This window comes from Suricata suricatta, chromosome 6 (genome assembly GCF_006229205.1).
Source record: "Suricata suricatta isolate VVHF042 chromosome 6, meerkat_22Aug2017_6uvM2_HiC, whole genome shotgun sequence".
Lineage (NCBI taxonomy): Eukaryota > Metazoa > Chordata > Mammalia > Carnivora > Herpestidae > Suricata > Suricata suricatta.
The window spans coordinates 124063801-124082452 of NC_043705.1; the positions used below are offsets into that span (position 1 = coordinate 124063801).

At 40.9% G+C, this 18652-nt stretch overlaps 1 protein-coding gene across 6 annotated transcripts in view; it reads left to right on the top strand.

Moving 5' to 3' along the window:
- Positions 1-18652, top strand: part of DROSHA (drosha ribonuclease III) — a 126558-nt gene that overhangs the window by 106695 nt on the left and 1211 nt on the right. For all 6 annotated transcript variants that reach the window (XM_029941047.1, XM_029941050.1, XM_029941053.1 and 3 more), the window contains 5 exons: positions 9638-9779; positions 11745-11827; positions 11919-12022; positions 14002-14094; positions 14914-14960. In XM_029941047.1, the coding sequence (XP_029796907.1) occupies positions 9638-9779; positions 11745-11827; positions 11919-12022; positions 14002-14094; positions 14914-14960 (469 nt within the window). The remainder of the gene's footprint in view (positions 1-9637; positions 9780-11744; positions 11828-11918; positions 12023-14001; positions 14095-14913; positions 14961-18652) is intronic.

Sequence of the window (18652 nt, forward strand, 5' to 3'; positions counted from 1 at the left end):
TGCTTTGAATTGGATCTTATATTTGCAACTGTAAACCCTGGAAATAGTTTATCTGAGGCACAACTATTGGAATTAAGGAGAATATGGTGATTTGACTGTATCTAGATGTAATTTCTCAGTGAAATTTCTAAGCCTAACGAAATGTCTTTTACTCACTCACTCAGTGAGCATTTTGTCTTACTATGCCCCCTGTACTATTATATGGGAAATCAGCAATGTACTTCTTTTAAATTTAATTTAAGGAGCACCTGGGTGGCTCACTTGGTTAAGCATCCAACTCTTGGTTTCAGCATAGGTCATCATCTCACAGTTTGTGAGTTTGAACTCTGCATCGGGCTTTCTGCTGTCAATGCAGAGCCCACTTCTGAGCCTTGGTCTCCTTTTCTCTCTGCCCCTCCCCTGCTTATTATGCACACTTGCACACTCACTTTCTCAAAATAAATAAATATATAAAAATAACAGTTTGATGACCATTTAAAGTTAACTAGTTTGGGATGGACAAGGAAGTCTTTTCCTCTTGAATTAATATTAAATTCTTAAGAACACAGGAGTATTTACCAGAAATAAAGTGATGTCTAGTGTCTTGTACATTAGGGAATCAATAAATGCTTGTTCAGTGTCTTCCGTTAGGGAATAGACTTCATAGCTGTCAGAGTATCTGCTTTGAGAAATTACCAAACCAAACCAAGCCAAGTGGCTTGAAATAGTAATTCATTTTTTGGTCATACAGAGGCCAAAATGTTGAAAATGTGTGACTTCAATACATGAATTTACCCTTGTATTCCTGCATAATTAACTGAACCGTGGGGTTTTGTGGTGGTGCGATGATGTATACCAGCAGGTCTTCTGTTTCCCATCTTGGTCATTGCACACATGCACACACTGAACAGATAATAAAACCCAAACTCAGAAAGGCACAAGTGCTGCCCAAGGTCTAGATAAAAGTAAAACCAGAACTAAAGACTCCAGTTTTATGTTCTTTTCGAAGTGCTTCAGTGCCATAATGGTAGTTTTATCCAAAGTGTGTTTATTAGCCTTGCTGTTTTAAAATTAGAGAATTTTTGAATAGCTTATTAGGAAGATGTTAAATGACAAAATTATGATATGACGGTTTTATTAACTATATTCACAGAAAGTTTTGGTAGAAATCAATAGGACTGACAGATTGGCTGGCAAAACAAAGATGATCTGTCATCAGCTGAGTACATATTTGAAAAGATTAACTCTCATCGGCACGGCTGTGGTTGCTTCCTCCCTCCCTCCTGCTTGAAACACTGCCCTTCATGGGCTTCCATCATGCTACACTTCCTGGTTTCCCTCTCACCTCCTTAACCACACTCTCTTAGCCTCCTGTGCAGCTGATGGATATGCCGGCGTCTGAAAGGCTCCCTCCTGGGCCCTGTCTTTTCTCACGAGAGCCCCTCCCACACAGTCTTTTCTGTGTCCCCACCATCAGTTCCTCTCTAGGGGTGATGACATCCACATGGACGACCACGTCTCCACACGTCTCCACAGAACGTATTCCCTGAGTAACCAAATGGCAGCGTCAGCCAGCCCGTGTGTCAGTCAGGAGCCTAGGAGTCATCCTTGATTCCTCCCTCCACCCACTTGCCTATATTCTATACCATTCATGAGTCCTGACGTTGTTACTTCCTAAGTAACCACCTCGCCTTCATCACCTAAATCCTCTCAACCAGCCTCTGTCACCTGGACCACCGTCAGGTGTATATTGCTGGCAGACAAAGAAACCCTGTTAGAAGAGATGGCATTTATTAAATGTAAAGGATATGATTTTTTTTTATCTTTTTTAAAACATTTATTCATTTTTGAGAGACAGAGAGTGAGCAGGAGAGGGGCAGAGAGAGAGGGAAACACAGAATCCGAGCTACCAGCATAGAGTCCAATGTGGGGCTTGAACCCACAAACCGTGAGATCATGAGCCGAAGTCAAACAGCTAACTGACTGAGTCACCCGGGCGCCCCACAGAGGATACGATCTTAGGGGTGTGTTTATACCGAGCACGAGGCAGTGCAGGGTGTACAGATTTCCCCGAGATGTTTGTGGCTGTTGCATTCGTGTGCTCTCCCACAGCGTGGTGTGTCTCTGCAGAAATCCTTCAGTCGGCCTGGGTTTTGGGCCTGTTGACAGTGTTGTAGTTTCCTGACTAGTCTTCCTGTATCCAGCCCTTCCCCCACGTGACGATGGATTCTCACGCTGTAGCAGTCGTGTCTTTTCACAGTAGAGCTCCTGTGACCGGGCTCGCTGTTCTTCTTCGGTCCACTTCGGTCATTCCTGTCATCTCCCCAGCCTCTAAATGTTAGAGTGCCCCCGTTCTCAGACCTTTTCTCTTTTCTCTCGGCTTCTTTTCTGAGTGATCTCATGGCTTTGAATGCTTCTGCCTATACCTCTCCCGCTAACTCCAGACTCATGTCTTTAAATACTTGAATACTAAATACGCTTGAATACCTAGATATAAAGATATACTGGAATCCCTAGTTGGATATCTCTTAGGCATCTCAAACCTACCATGGCCAAAACAAAACCGATTTTCATCCCCAAACCTGCATATCAGTAAGGACTATTTCATTCTGTAGTTGCTCAGGCTAATGAAGTCATCCTTAATTGTCCTCTTTTCTTCATGCTCTACCTGTTAGCCACCATCCTGTTGATTTTACCTTAAAACTGTGTCTAGAACATGACTACTTTTTGCCAGCTCCACTGTTAACACTCTGGTCCTACAATTATCTTTTCCCTAAATTATAGCCTTAGCCTCCCAATTGGTCCATCCCCTCAGCCCTCAGTCTGTGTTTAGCACATTATCTACAGGGACCGTTTTAAAAGGAAGTCAGATTACAACCTTCCTTTGTGAAAAACCTTTCAAAGATTTCCTTTCTCAAGGGTAAAAGACATAGTTGTTACCTACAAGACCTTTTGACCTGCCTGTCTGATGCCATCTCTGTCTTTGTCTCCCAGACTCTTCACATTGGCTTTTGTGCTTTTCCTGCAGGACACTGAGCAAAGGCCTTGGGGCCTTTGCACGTGCTGTGGCTAAATCCCCCATCTCCTTCAGGTCATGGTTCAAAGGCTATCTCACCAGTGAGGCCTTTAACTTACCCTGCTTAGTGACCTCTTCCCCCTTGTCCCTAGGCCCCGTCTCCCAGCCTGAAACCTCATTTCCATTTTCTCCTTGGTATTTTCTATGTATTTACTTGTTTACTGTCAGTCTTTTCTCATCAGAGTATAAACTCCTTGAGGGCAAGAATTTTTGTCTGTTTTCTTCATTCCTGATTCCTTAGGTCCTTGGAGTTCCTGGTATATCAGTGCTCAACAAATATGCTCAATGAATGATGGTCATATCCCAGTCCAGTGGTCTTTGTTTATTCTTTGGATAGTAACTATAAACAGCAAGCAAGGCCCGAGGTGCCTGCCCAGCTGCCCACCTCGTGTCACATACTCTTCTTTCACAATGCACCTCTACACTGGCCTGTTTTGTGTTCCTCCAAGCCCTCTCCTGCCATCAGGCTTTGTATGTGCCGTTCTTATTCTAGAGAATATTCTGCTTCCAGCCTCTATTCCTATCTGCCTGGTCTCCCCTACTCTTCCCTTAGATGTCAGTTCTGGCTTGACTTCTGGATGCAAGGAAAGCCTTCCCAGATGCTCCCTGGCCCAGTTAGTTCCACGTTCTTTCCTTTCCTGGCACTTATTTCAGGTTGCGTGTCCCACTAGCCTGGAAGTTCTGGGAGAGCCTGTTTTTATTTACCATTCTGTGCCCAGCCATATGGTAAGCTTTCAGTACATATTTGATAAATAAATAAAAGAATGAGAATTTTGTGGGCAGCTGAGTTGTACAGAGAGGGAAGTAGAAGTAGCATTGGAGGGAAGTAGCATGTTTTATAAGAAGGAGGCTGAAAACTTATTTACGAATGTCTGAAGATTAAATTTATTTAAAATTTTGTGGAGGATTACTTACTACAGTTGCATTTGTATGTGGAGATGGCATATTATTCATTATTGTGATTAAAGAACATACAACCACATTAATTCACACCGGGAGGCATTCGTTAGCTTTGAGCCATTCCTTTGTTCACTTGTTTTACAGAGAGGACAGCTGAGCAAATGAAATCATGGATTTGAAGTTTTGAATGCTGATGGGGAAAAACATAGTGTTGTATGAATTGGATATTCAAAAAGGCCTGCTTGGGAAGTAATATCAAGCAGATATGGTTGTTCTGGAATGCCTGCGTTTTCATTTCATAGACCGAAGTATTTGTTTTTAGGGCAGGGATTAGGTAAGTAGTGAGAGGGTCCCAAAGAGCATTAACTCAGACCAGGGTGCTGTCTTCTTACACGTGCAAGTTGTTCTTCTCTCTAGATCATTCCTCCCTCTTAGCCTTTCCTGTGTGCTACCGAGCTAAAAATAGCTGCTAATCCCATCCCTACAGTGCACAAGGTATTGTGCTCATTCGTGTGCGTCCGTGAGATGAACTTACAGAAAGTTCTGTTTGTTTTTGGAGGAATGATTTGCAATAATGAGAAGGCAAGGATTACAAATAAAAAGTTGGAGAACCAGTGATCTAATCCCACTCTGCTGCCTCCAGACAGCACTAAACATAAATCATTGAGACAAACACGTAACTTATCTAAAAGATCTCTTTGAGAGGATAGATTCCACAGCCTCCTGTTCGAGAATTTTTCTGTCACTGACAGAATTTGCGTCTTTGTATCTGACCTGCATTTTGCCTGCTAGCATTTGTGCACCTTTTCTTTAGTTATCATAGGAGATGGAGACCATCTGGCTACCACTCTTGGTATAATAGACCTATGTGTCACATCACTGTCACTTTTAATAACATATTCTGCATTCACCCCATGCTCCTATATTAAAGCCCTTAAAATAATAAATCACAGTCTACTTATTTACACTAGGTGGCTCTCTTTGGTTGCTCATGTCCCACAGCTGTTGCCTGTTCTTTAGAATCGAGAGTGAATAGAGAAGTTGAAGGAAGAATGCCAGTGTGTTTCTTTGTTTATTTTAAAGCAGTAAACCTTTTTCCTATTAAAAGTTTAGTTTAATTATGAAAGACTGCTGTGCCGAGATAATCAAAAACATCCTGGATTCTCACAATCAGAATCCAAGGTGTGTGATATTTATACTGGGCCTGCCACTGCGTCAGGAACTCGGCCATCTTCTCAGCTTCCCAGAGAGCCCGAACTGCACCTTCATTTTTTTCTCATTATAACTTATGGGGCACCTGAGTGGCTCAGGCAGTTAGTTAAGCATCTGACTCTTGATCTTGGTTCAGGTCATGCATGGTCTTATGGTTTGTGAGTTCGAGCCCCCAAATCAGGCTCTGTGATGACAACACGGAGCCTGTCAGGGATTCTCTCTCTCTCTTTCTCTTTCTCCCTGTCCCTCCTGCACTGGCTTGTACATACATGCTCTCTTTCTCTCTCTCAAGATAAATAAACTTAAAAAATAAAAATTTTTTCATTACTTGAAAAATGTTACTAATTCTGTATTTAATGGGTGGGGTTTAAAGAAAAAGTTGTTAAGGGCAGCCTAGCACTTGCTCAAATGGAAAGCTTTTTTTTTTTTTAACTTTTTTTTTTTTAATGCTTATATATTTTGAGAGACACAGAGTGTGAGCAGGGGAGGGTCAGAGAGAGAGGGAGACACAGAATCAGAAGCAGTCTCCAGTCTCAGAGCTATCTGCACAAAGCCTGATGCAGGGCTTGAACCCATGAAGCGCAAGAGCATGATCTGAGCTGAAGTTGGCCACTTAACCAACTGAGCCACCTAGGTACCCCAAAATGGAAACCTTTGAAGACAGTAAGGAGAAAAAGAAATCTGTGTTGAAGAAAAATCCAGAGGAATTTCTAGAACTTTCTGTAACCCTTTCTTGTAACCAGAGAGTAAGCTTATCTTTCCTACTGTGGGTGACAACAGCAGCTAAAACAAATTTCTTGTGTGTTTATTGCATGCCAGCCGTTGCCCTGTGATTCATTACAGCCTGGCGCAGTAGGTACTGCTTGCTTCGCTTTATACATTACGCAGGGTCGCTGAGCCAGGAAGTGGTAGGGCCACAGTTGGAACCCAGGAAGCTTGGTGCCAAATCTTTTACTTTTCACTCCCACATCTAACACAAGGCGTTGCTCACAAAACAGGCTACTAACTCTCTCAAGCTCAATTGGGTATTTTATATTATTTCAAGAATTCTACTAAAAAATGAAAAGCAGATCTACAGCATCGATGTCAGCAGGTTTTCCAACCTCATATCTTGCCCCATTCAAATCAATTCATCAGAATGGTCTTTCTGAAATCAAAAATTATCTTGCCACTGTTGCCATTTGAGATTTTTTGGGATTCCTCCTCCCCTGCAGGAAAGTACAGACTCCCTTCCATGATCTGGAGGACTCTCCCCAGAGACCAGCTGGCCTCACCTGCATCAAGTGCTCCCTGACTCCGCTCTGACCTGTCCTCCAGTCCCACTCTGTGATCACCTTGCTGTGTCCTGGCACCTTGTTTTGCCAAAGCTGCTCCCTCTTCCTGGAAGACCCTTTCCCACTGTCTCAGTCTGTTCAGGCTACAACAAAGGACCACAGACTAGGTGGCTTATGAAAAATAGGAATCCATTGCTCACAGTTCTGGAGGCTGGAAGCCCAAGATCAGAGGGCCAGTGTGGTGAAGTGAGGGCCCCCTTCCAGGTGACAGACTCCTCCGTGCACTCCCACATGGGAGAAGGGCCACACATCTCTCTGAGGCTTCTACTATAAGGGTGCCGGTCCCATCAGTGAGGGCTCTACTCTCATGACCTGATCACCTTGCAGGCCCCACCTCCTGATGCCATCATCTTTAGGGGTTAGGGTTCAACATAGGAATTTTTAGGGGGCACAGACATTCAGACTGTAGCACCCACCCTTCTGACAGACTCTTTTTCTTGTTCGATTCTGATTCTGTGTTTGTCAGAATCCACCTACATGCACATGGCCAACTTGTATCCCCAGAAATACTTATTCCGTGATTCTTGGAAGGGGCCTGAGCACAAGTATCTCAGAAGCACCTGACAATTCTGATGTAACAGCCAGGTCAGTGAGCTTCTGCATTATTTTCACTCAGGGGTCAGGTCTCCAGGAGTCCTCTAGGCTGGGGTAGAAAGGAGTGCCTTCGTGCACTGTGGCCTCTGTGCTATCACAGTAGCTACCATAGTGCGTCACCACAGCCAGTTCGTGTGGCTCCCCCTGGATATTAGCAGCAGTGGGGTGTCGGCCATCTTGGGGACTTGAGCTGTTAGCATAGTGCCTGGCACAGAATCGGGCTCCACAGCCGTTATATCAAACTGCCATAACTCCAGGTGGTTTTCTGCCTTGTGGACCACCCCCCCTCACTCCCCGATCCCACTTGTTGGCAAATGGCATGATTCATTCTGAAGTAGAGTTCAGCAGAGGCCAAGGATGCAAGCTGCCATTTAAAGAACTGCCATTTGGATTTTGTTGTTTAGGTAGAGAGCAAGATCTTCTCATCTTCTAAATTTAAATTGACTTTAATAATATGGATGGTTTATAGCTTCCTTCCACACTGAGTTCTGGTTTAGGCTCTTAGTTTTGGCAAGAACTTGCAGATCACTTCCTCCTGGCCACCATGCTGCTTCAAGACCTGTCAGGGTGTATCTTAAGTAGAACCGGAAGCACTTGCTAGCATCCTCACCGTTTTCCTCCTTCTCTGTCAGACATTACTGTATGATACCGAAGAAGGAGCCCTGACTGTGGAAGGCAGCTGCTGGGCCTGGTAGCCTGTGATGTATGGTGTTTTGTGTGTGCTCATGTGTTCATTAGGCTTGTTGATTTTTGAGGCCTGAAAGCTCCATATAGGCAACCTAAATTAGAGTTTTGTCTTCTCACCAAAGCCTATACTTAGAGGGAACCCAGCTTGCTCAGCACAACCATATTCTCAAAATAGCCCTTCTATTCCCCCCTGGCCTCTACTTTGAAAACTGCCTCCCCCCACCTCCCAACTGGGAATCCAAATAAAAAACGATCTCTCTCTTCCGATTCAGTTATTCTGTAATTACAAGATATTAGGCTGGTGGGCTCCTACTGGTTGGGTCGTCTATTAACATCATATAGTAAGCCTTTTTAATTTTGAGCTTCTCTGTGGATATTAATTTTAATGAAACATTTACTATATTGAGAAAAAAGTTAGAGTTGGGGAAATAGGAGGAGGAAGGGAGCAGAGACAGGCAAAGAAAAATAGTCTGTAACTCAACAGCAAGCATGGCTTATGAAGATCAAGTTGAATTTCCACTTCATGCATCACTGTCAGGCAAATTAAGAACATATTGTTTCTTATTTATCTATTGTCAAGGATGCAATCTCAGGCATTGAGAATAAATCTTGATTTTCATAAGCTCAGTTGACACCATGGAGCCACAAAGCATAAAACTTGTATCTAATAAACCAAGTGCAATGTGGAATGGTCGGGGTGTGGGCTAGTACCGTGCACAGTGGCTTCCTGCTCCTTGGCCCTGGTGTCACGGGTTTTCCATAGCAGAAAGGAATTGTGGTAGACAATTGTCTATTGTAAGAAAAGTTCTAGTTTTAGGTATGTTATTCCCCAAAATCTTAGATTTGGGGAAAATAATTCCTTTCAGCTTCTGTTTGGTCCATTTAGTGTCTACCTGCTTCCCCAGCCGCCCTCCCCACCTTCCTAGTAAGTGGTTAGCAAATTCTGAATTCCCAAATCGTGCTTCTTTGATGGGCACCTCTATGCTGGGTTTGTTGTGTAATTTTCACGCACTGTAATGTTATTGTGTAGGATGGTGCTTAGAGGACTAACATTTCTACTAGAATTTTTGCTTTGAATTCTTGAAGTTGAAATATGAAAATCCCATTTTAGTTCAATTAAAGGTCTTAATTTGATACACTATAACTCTGGATATATTGTATACATCTTTAAAATAATAAAAGTAAAAAGGCAAATAAATAATTGAAAGTTTTAAATAATAGTTACTAAAACATTACTTCCCCGAACCCTGTAATATCAAATTTAACATCAGTGCTGTGAAACCTGAAGTTTATTTTAGCCTTTTTTAAAACCGCTTCCTTAAAACTGGCATACAGTGACAGAAAGCAGGTCAGGTTTGCCTGGTAGGTGGTGCACTGGATTGGTTGATTACAGAGGGGCACATGGAACGTATTTCGGGTGCTGGATATGTAAAGTTGTCAAAACTCATCTAACTATACTTAAAATGGGTACATTTTATTGTCTGTAAATTGTGCTGCAGTAAAGTTAGTTTAAAAAAATTTTAATGCTCTTTCACTGAGTAGCATTTCATTTAATGGAAGCTATGCTCTTCAATCATAATGTAGTATCCTCCCCCAACATAGCTCAGGCTACTAAACTAAATTAACTATTTAACTTGTCAGGTAAAATCCAGGAGCAGAATAAGTAATTAAGGAGAAGCTAGAAGCATATGGAGTTTGTCACTGCAGCGTAGGGGTAGTAGCTGAGGACTTAAGCCATTGCTACCTCGGTGCCCCTGCCTATGAAATGGTCTCAGGCTAGTTGGGCCCAACACAGGAGCAGGAGAGAGACCACAGTGAGGTGGTTTCTAAATGTATCTCACTTTCTTTTGACCAGTTGTTGCGAAGCTCTTTGGTGAATAACAGAACTCAGGCCAAGGTAGCCGAGGAGCTGGGCATGCAGGAGTATGCCATCACCAATGACAAGACCAAGAGACCCGTGGCTCTTAGGACCAAGACCTTGGCAGACCTTTTGGAATGTGAGTTTTAGGAATAGAGCTTTTCTCTTAACGTGCAGATTCAGAATTTAAATCTAATGCACCCACATTTATCTAACTTCTCATTATTATTATGTTCTAACTAAAGAAACCTCTTCTATTTTGATTTTTATTTATGTTTTTCTCCAAAGTTTGTTCGAAGGGGAATAGTTTGGAATTAAGTTATGTGAATAATGAATTTTATATTCAGTCTTTGTTCAGTGGTATCACCCCCGCATCCCTGCCCCAGCAACCCTCCAGTCTACTCTTCTTTGTGTGAAACAGTAGCAGAGTGTGAAGATGGCTAATAGTGAATCAGCTTTTTTTTTTTTGCTACCCAGCAGCCTTTATATAGGGGCATAGAAGAAAGAAGGGTAATTTATTCACTAAATACTAAAACTATTATCTGTTGTTTTGAATGAGCTCAAAGCTCTACGGACAAATGTTGTCATCTTTGGCAGTTTTTGATATGGTCTGGAAGCCTTATAAATAATCCTATTATGGCTAACTAACGGATTTTACACATCATTTTATTATTTCTGATACTACTTTAAAATAAGTGGGCCATTCACTGGGCCTTGGAACTTTTTTTTAAAAAACATTCTGGTATTCTTGACAGTTGGAATTATATACAAATATTAAAGTCTACCATGCAAAACCAGCTCATTTGCAAAGTGCAAAGCCAGTCTGACTAAGGAACTTAGAAGAACTTTTTCAACTAAAGAAAAGTAACTTAAAAAATTAAATTGAGTAATCAGTTTCACTGGCAATTTTTTTCTTTTGCTTTTTTCCTTTCTTTCTTTCTTTTTTTTTTTTTTTAGCTCAATGAAAGCTATTTTTATACCTTCTTTTAAAAACTCACCATTAGGGTGCCTGGGTGGCTCAGTTGGTTTAGCGTCCAACTTCAGCTCAGGTCATGATCTCACAGTGAGATCATCCTCCTCCTCCTCCTCTCCTCCCCTCCCCTCCCCTCCCCTCTCCTCTCCTCTCCTCTCTTTCCTCTCTCTCTCTCTCTCCCTCCCCACCTCTGCCCCGCTTGCACTTGCACTCTCTCTCTTAGAAATAAATAAGCATTAAAAAGAATTTTTTTAAATTTTTTTAATTAAATGAAATAAGAAAACTTCACCATTTGTTTACTTGGTTATAGTACTTTTTAATGAAGTCATCTCTGGAGTCACCATTTATTAGTGCAAAGTTTGATATATTGTTATATTGTCTTTAAGCCCAGTATTAAGTTTTTTTCTGGGCAGATTGAGTCCATAAATTGTTTCATTTCTGTTCATGAAAAGTAACAAAGACCCTTGTAAAAGACTAGTCTTCTCAAGATTGGTATTGAGGATGGTAGGCCCAAGCATGTGCTCATCCTGGTGTCCTGATTTCAGGTGTCTTCTGATTTGTTTTTGACATGGTTATGTTTCCAGATACCATTCTTTTTTTCTTTTTAATGTTTTATTTTATTTTTGAGAGAGAGAGACAGTGTGAACAGGGAAGGGTCAGAGAGAGAGGGAGACACAGAATCTGAGAACAGGCTCCAGGCTCTGAGCTGGCAGCACAGAGCCTGACACAGGGCTCGAACCCACAAACCATGAGATCATGACCTGAGCTGAAGTCAGACACTTAACCTTGACTGAGCCACCCAAGTGCCCCTCCCAGATACCATTCTTACTCTGGCATACAATAGCATTCTGTGTATCATTTTAAGTATTTATTTAGCCTTTAACGAAATATAATTTGGTCTTTGTATTCTTTGATTTTTGCATTTTAATCATATATCTACACTGTTGCTTGTAATATTATTGATGATGGGTAATTCTTGTTTTAAGAAAGAGGATATGATAATTCTAAAAAATAAAGAGGGTTTGGCAGTTGAAAATCTCATTACAACATTTCTTAAAAGTCTGGGTCTCCTAATCTTTCTGGGAAATGCCAGTACATTGTGCTTTTATTTTTTAATGTTCTCCTTTTCAGCATTTATTGCCGCACTGTACATTGATAAGGATTTGGAATATGTCCATACTTTCATGAATGTTTGCTTCTTTCCACGATTAAAAGTAAGCTCATATGAAATGTAAATTGCTTCTATGCTTTATGCTCAGTGATTCCAGAGCCCATTACTAAATACTTTCTGGGGACTTGCTACAGGAGTTTATTTTGAATCAGGATTGGAATGACCCCAAATCCCAGCTTCAGCAGTGCTGCTTGACACTCAGGACAGAAGGAAAGGAGCCAGACATTCCTCTGTACAAGTGAGTACTCGCTCCGCAGGTGTCGGATGCTCCAGGCTGATCGTTACGAGAGTCCTGCCCTGGGACTTCTCGGCACTGACTCTGGGCCCAACACAGAGTCTCTCTGGGCATCTCCATGTGTTTGTTCGAAGTAAAGTAAGTAGGTCACCTTTGATTATTGGTGCTTTGTTCATCTTATTTCTTGTAACCTCTGTGGGACTGCGCCTCTCGATTAGAAGGTTGTGCTTGTTTCTCACGGTATTTGGGTGTCCATCCCCACTCTGCTGTGAAGCCTTGTTGGCCTCCGTCCCTGTCACCTGACATCTGTGCGCTCCACTGGGCAGTCACTGTGAGAAGTGGGCGGCTCTTCACGCCACTGCGTTATTCAGAAGTTTGGAGTTCTTAGAATGGGTGTCACACACTGCTGTGTGATTTTCAATATCTTTAGTGACAAATCATTATATCCTTTGAGTGGGAGCCAAAAGTCATTCAGGAAGAATGCAGGTCACTACACACAAGATACTGGTTTTGATGAAAACAGGAGATTGGACTCTGACATAGAGTAATTATCTTGAGACTCTCACATGTTGATTCAGAAGGTGTTTTCAAAGAAGAATTACAAAAGGAGAGGATTATCAAAATAGGTGGATTGCCTCCCCAGGTGTTATGTGGGTATGTTTTTAAGGATGTTTAAAAATCGAGTCTCAGTGCTGTTTACCCCCTGTCCATGCACACACGTGGTCGCAAGCATGCATGTTTGTATGAGTGTTCCGTATGGAATAAAAGCCCTTCTCTGTGGGCTCTCTCAGACTTCAAAAGGAAAAACACTAGAGTGGCAGTTGGGAATTTTAATCCTTTCTTATGTCTTTATTTAATAGTCACAACACGTTACAGGCTTCTTCTCTAAAAGAATGGAGGCCAAGAGAAGTTTGAGTCACCCCACAGCAAGCCACTATAAATTGTCCCAAGAAGCTGTCACTGCCAAACAATGTTTCTTTTCCTTATTGAGAAAAATCCCTAAATGTTTAGAAACAGCACTTTAATATGTGCCTAATAAGCATAGTGAATATCTAAACCATATTACATGAAAGGTTCGAGATATTTCCTCATCAAAGTGATAATTAAGGTTCAGTAAATAAAATGAAGATGATAAACTTCTCGGAGCCCACGCCTGATTACTATAATAAGTGCTGCCTTGAAGACCATCGTGTGCTTTCATCCCACTGAGCATAGAAACACAAAGGAAATGACTGTGCTCCCTTCTCTAAATCCCCAGACGCAAGTACCGGTGAGCTTGCTCTTTTTTATCAAGATGATGGGGTTGTTTTACATATTTTTTCAAGATTACTGTGTTTGTTTCATTATCTTTGTTGGCTACGTTTAATTTCCCTTTTCCATAAAGTTATCAGTTTTACTGCATTAGAAATCTGGGCCATGTCATTAAAACCCAGAGTACCTGGCCTTTGTTTTTCAGTGATCGTGCCGTGTACTTGGCATCATGGCAAACCTTCAGAACGATCTCAGCTCTTTCAGAAATTAAACATCTCTTCTGATCTTTTAGATAAGATAGCAGACATTGGAAGGGATTCATAAAGGATGAGACCATACAGATGTGGCTGGAGGTGTATCGCGCAGATATTTATCCTGGTTAGTTGTGATTAGCGCTGAAGAACAGTGAACAGACTGAAATAGTTGCCTTTTCACTGATGAAAATTTGTTAGTTTTATACTTGGAGTATATACACTTTGAAATTGTTTGCTAGCCCTCAGATACTATTTATAATGCCTTGGGGGGGAAATCCAGTGTAGAGTTTAAAAAATTTTCCTACTTTAAAAGCTCTTTATATTTGTCAGTTTAGCAAATAAATGTACTCCTTGAATTTTCTTGTTATGTTTACCTTTCTCTAAGTGGTAAGTACATGTGTTTTCCTGGAGTTACATATTAGAAATAACAATTGAATAGCTCTCTACCATAATTAAAGTTCCTATCTTTCCTCTCAGGACTCTGCAGACAGTAGGACCCTCCCATGCTAGGACCTACACCGTGGCGGTGTACTTCAAGGGAGAAAGAATAGGCTGCGGGAAGGGACCAAGGTACGATGGAAGATGCTTTTAACTCCTTCGAGTGAACATCCTGTGTGTCTGCAAAGTCCTTACTTGGTACTTCTAAGCTCTGCAGGCTGTCTTTTTAAACTCCACTTAGAGAATGTTAAAGAGTAATAGCAAAGTGGATCCCAAGGATTAGTGTCCCCACCGAGCCCAGCCCCAAACTTGAGATTGGCCTTGGACAGTGGGAATACCACTGCCTAAGGGGCTTTGGCTACCTTGAGAAAGCCACATTACCTGGTGCACAGGTAAGTTGTGTCCCGTTTTAGGGACCCAGCAGGGTGCCCAACATTGCTGCGAGCGTTTTGTGGGGCACGTCGTGCATTACAGCAGCCATTAGATATTTGACGTCTTATCTCCGTTCACTTGAGCTTTGTTGGAAATGCTAACATCTCTCAGGAAAAGAGAATTATATATATTATCATCTTTCTTTGAACCACCTAATTATATCTTAAATTGAGAAGTGATTATAAGTCTGTCTATACATATATTTTTTACCCTTCTTTAAACTTTATTCTGAGAATGTTCAAGCTTAAGAAATACGTCAGACCTAATATAAATGGAAGGCGTTTTATTACAGTATTAAGTATTAAAAATGGGACCAAAAAACTTAAATGTGCTTTAAGTACAAATAAATGATGTCCTGCATGCCCTTGTATGTTCCTAACTTGTACAATTCAGTATGTGACAGAAGTAATATGATAAAATTTTATGCAGTGAACATGAAAATCAACCTGAAAAATTTGTAGCCATAGCTTGTGTTTTTGAAATCTTTAAACTGCACCTTACCTTTATTTTATTTAATAGTATTCAGCAAGCGGAAATGGGAGCAGCAATGGATGCCCTTGAAAAATGTAAGCCTGTCCCTTTTTTTATAATTGTATGTTCATAATGTATATTTTATAGAGAGAAAATGGGGAAATGTAAAAATGGTAAGTACTGATAAAATGTGATCTTTTCTTCATAATTATTCTCTACATAGAGCATAGTAGAATGTAAGATATGTGTAAAATGGGTGAAGAATTTTTTTTAAAAGTATTTCCAAATGCATTTTGACTTTCCTTTTCCTTGTTTGTGTGGAGTTCCACATTCAGCCCAGGTAGTCCATATGAACAGTCTAATGTATTTTTTCTGCATATTTCTATAATCTTATATAAGAGAAAGCTCTTTCTTTTTAGTTTACGGCCACTGTTTTAGTAGAATGATATACTTACATACTTTTCTGTATCTTTCTCTTCTTACTCAGTAGCATATCGTGGGCACCTCTGTAGGTGGTACAGTGTGGCCCCAGTTCGTTCGTTCATTCTTTCCTTCTTTCCTTTATTTTTGAGAGAGATACTGAGCATGAGTGGGGGAGGGGCACAGAGAGAGAGGGACACACGGAGTCTGAAGCAGGATCCAGACTCTGAGCTGTCAGCACAGAACCTGATGTGGGACTTGAACTCATGAACTGTAAGATCATGACCTGAGCCGAAATCAGACGCTTAACCAAAACTGAGCCCACCCAGGCACCCCACCCCATCCCCAGTTCATTCTTTCTTAATAGCTGTGCAGTATTTTATGCTGTGGATTTGTCACATTTTATTCACCTTTTTTAGTTTTGGTGGACACTTTCCTGATTTTTCTTGAATCACTGTTGACGATAAATGTCTATATATTGGTCCTTTTAGTTCTGTGAGATAGATTCCCAAGGGTGGGATGGCTGGGTTGAAGACACTTTAGTTACATAATTGACCATGCAGGAAACTGTGTAGTCTTTTGTAAATTGAAGGCTTAAATGCAGAGGATTTTCTCATGAGGTACGTGTACTTACAGTGCTGCACGGCAGAACCTGTGAGTTAAACACGACAGTGCCATTCTAGTACGCTTCAAGTACCTGCTAAGTGTGGGAGCGAGCGAGCCAAGTGGGGCAAGGGAGCTAGGAGTAAAGAGGCCCAGGATTCTCAGCTGTGGGACATTCCAGGGAAGGCGACAGGGCCAAGAGCCAAGTGGAAATCAGCAGACAGTGGCTTCCTCAGTGTGGGGAGGGAGGAAAAGTTGGAGGCAAATAGCTAGTATCCAGGTTCCAGTCCATGGAATCTTCACTGAAAGTTTTACGTTAACTCTATTGGGGAAAATTTTTTCATTCATTGTATATAAATGTACAATCACATATTGAAGTAAAAGTAAGATTCCATTTTCTACCAATAAGATTGTTAAAGGTTATCTTTGGAGCTTTTTGTTTGCTTTTAACGCTAACACGGTACTGGAGAGATGGTCTGTTCTGAGACTGACCTCTACGTATATACTGGTAGGAGTGAATTGTTTAACTGCTGGAAAGCAATTTGACCATCTGTATCCGGTCCTTAAAGAGGACCTTTGATACATCCCCTTTGATCTGGAGACTTCATTTCTAGGGATCAAACCTAAGGAAACGCCTGGAGTTAGGAGCTAAAGTTCACAAGCTGTGATGATAGTGATAGCTTGATTTATAATAGCCAGGAAATAAAAAAGTAAATTACACTGCGTGTTAACAGTAGGGAAATGTTTAAATAAATTATGATATAGCCCAGGGGCTGGCAAACATTTTCTGTAGAGGACCAGATAGTAAATATTTTAAGCTTTGCCGACCATACAGTTTCTGTCACGATTACTCAACTCTGCCTTCGTAGTGGGCAGGACTGAATCGTATGCAAATGAGCGGATGTGTCTGTGTTCTAATAAAACCTTATTTACAAAAACAGGTGGTGGGCTGTATTTGGTCTATGAGTAGTAGTTGACCCCTTCTTGCTTTTACTCAAATGTAATATTTTGCAATCATTACAGCAATATTTTTGAAGACTAATGGTATAGGGAAATGCTTACACTAGGATACATTTAAAAACAAAAGTGGACCCATAAAAACATATCTGTGTTATTCTCTCCCAGAAAAAGGGTGAGTGGGGAAATAACGGAGTATTCATACGTTTATGTACATATATACATTTACACGGTGTGTGTGTGTGTGTGTGTGTGTGTGTGTGTGTGTAGCATGACTTTACTTCATAGGAAGCTATAAGGATATATTCTATACGTTTATTAATGGTTATATCTGAGTTGTGGAATTTTTTTTAATGCAAACTAAGTTTTAGAATAGAATTTACTGAGCAAGTCAGGAAGTCAGTTTTGTAGAAACATGCTTTACAGCTGACTTTTCTTTTAATTTGATTTATATTTAAATAGTACTTACAATGTGTGAAACCTGTAATATAGAAGGTCAACTCGGTATCATTTAGGGAGTAGGATTTTATTCCTGCTTTATTTCTAAAATACAGAACTGTTCAAAGTCAGCCAGTGACTTAGATACACAGCATCTGATTCAGTGCCTGCCTCTCAGATGCTTGTCCCACCACCATGTTCCTGTCCCTTCTCCCACCTGGAGTAAGGATGAAACACTATATGAAAAAGAGGGAAAATAATTTAGGAATCTGCTGTCTATTTATTTATATCCACTTTTATTAAGCTTCAACTTTAACAAAAAATAAACTTGCTCTTCCCCAAACATGCTGTGCTCTCCCACATCTCTGAATCTTCATATTTTTAAACGTGACAAAGGAGTGCTTACACAGTTAGGCAGGACAGTGTCATTTTCCCTTTGTGCTACCTGGTATCTTAGATGGCTCTCCTTCCTGCACGCATCCCTTTGTGATATGTGTCTTAAAGTATATACATGTTTGTTGACTAAGTGTATAAAATGACTTTTTTCTTATTTTATCCTTAATTTCTCATCCCATCTCTATACTGCTACATACCATAAGTGACAACTGAACCATAAAATTTTTTTTTATTTTTTTGGCTAACATTTATTTATTATTGAGAAACACAGAGAGTCAGAGCACGAACAGGGGAGGGGCAGAGAAAGAGAGTAAGACACAGAATCCAAAGCAGGCTGCAGGCTCTCAGCTGTCAGCACAGAGCCTGACACGGGGCTCAAACCCACGAACCATGAAATCATGACCTGAGCCAAAGTCAGATGCTCAACCGTCTGAGCCATCCAGGCGCCCCCAAATCATAAAATTTTAAATCTTAACCAAGATCCACTGTATCTAACACTCTTGCACATGGTCAAATATCAAACTGTATATAGCTTACACTATACCATTGAATGACCTGTTTGCTTTGACTAAATAAAAATGCTCTACATGTGTTGCTATTGCTGACATAACTTTGGGTAACTTGTGATAAACTTTAAAAATAGAATTATCAGAAATAAGGACTTACTACCTTTTGTCCATAAAATCTTTTTCCTCTTTTCAGAAACTTTAATTCTTGGTAATGGTGCATTGTATGAATGGTTATTTGTATGAAGCTTTTGGTTTGAACTTTGTAAAAATACACAGGTCCATTTGACTATATTCTGTAATTTCTCCCTGACAATCACTTCTTGTTAAAACATCTCCTGCCTACCTGGAACCTTTCTGCAACCACACATCTGTGTTCTAACATTTCTCTATGTTTTGGTGCCTTTTATACTCAAGTTCACCTCAGATATTGCAGTCTAGAATCAGGGGTCCTGTTGCAGACTTCC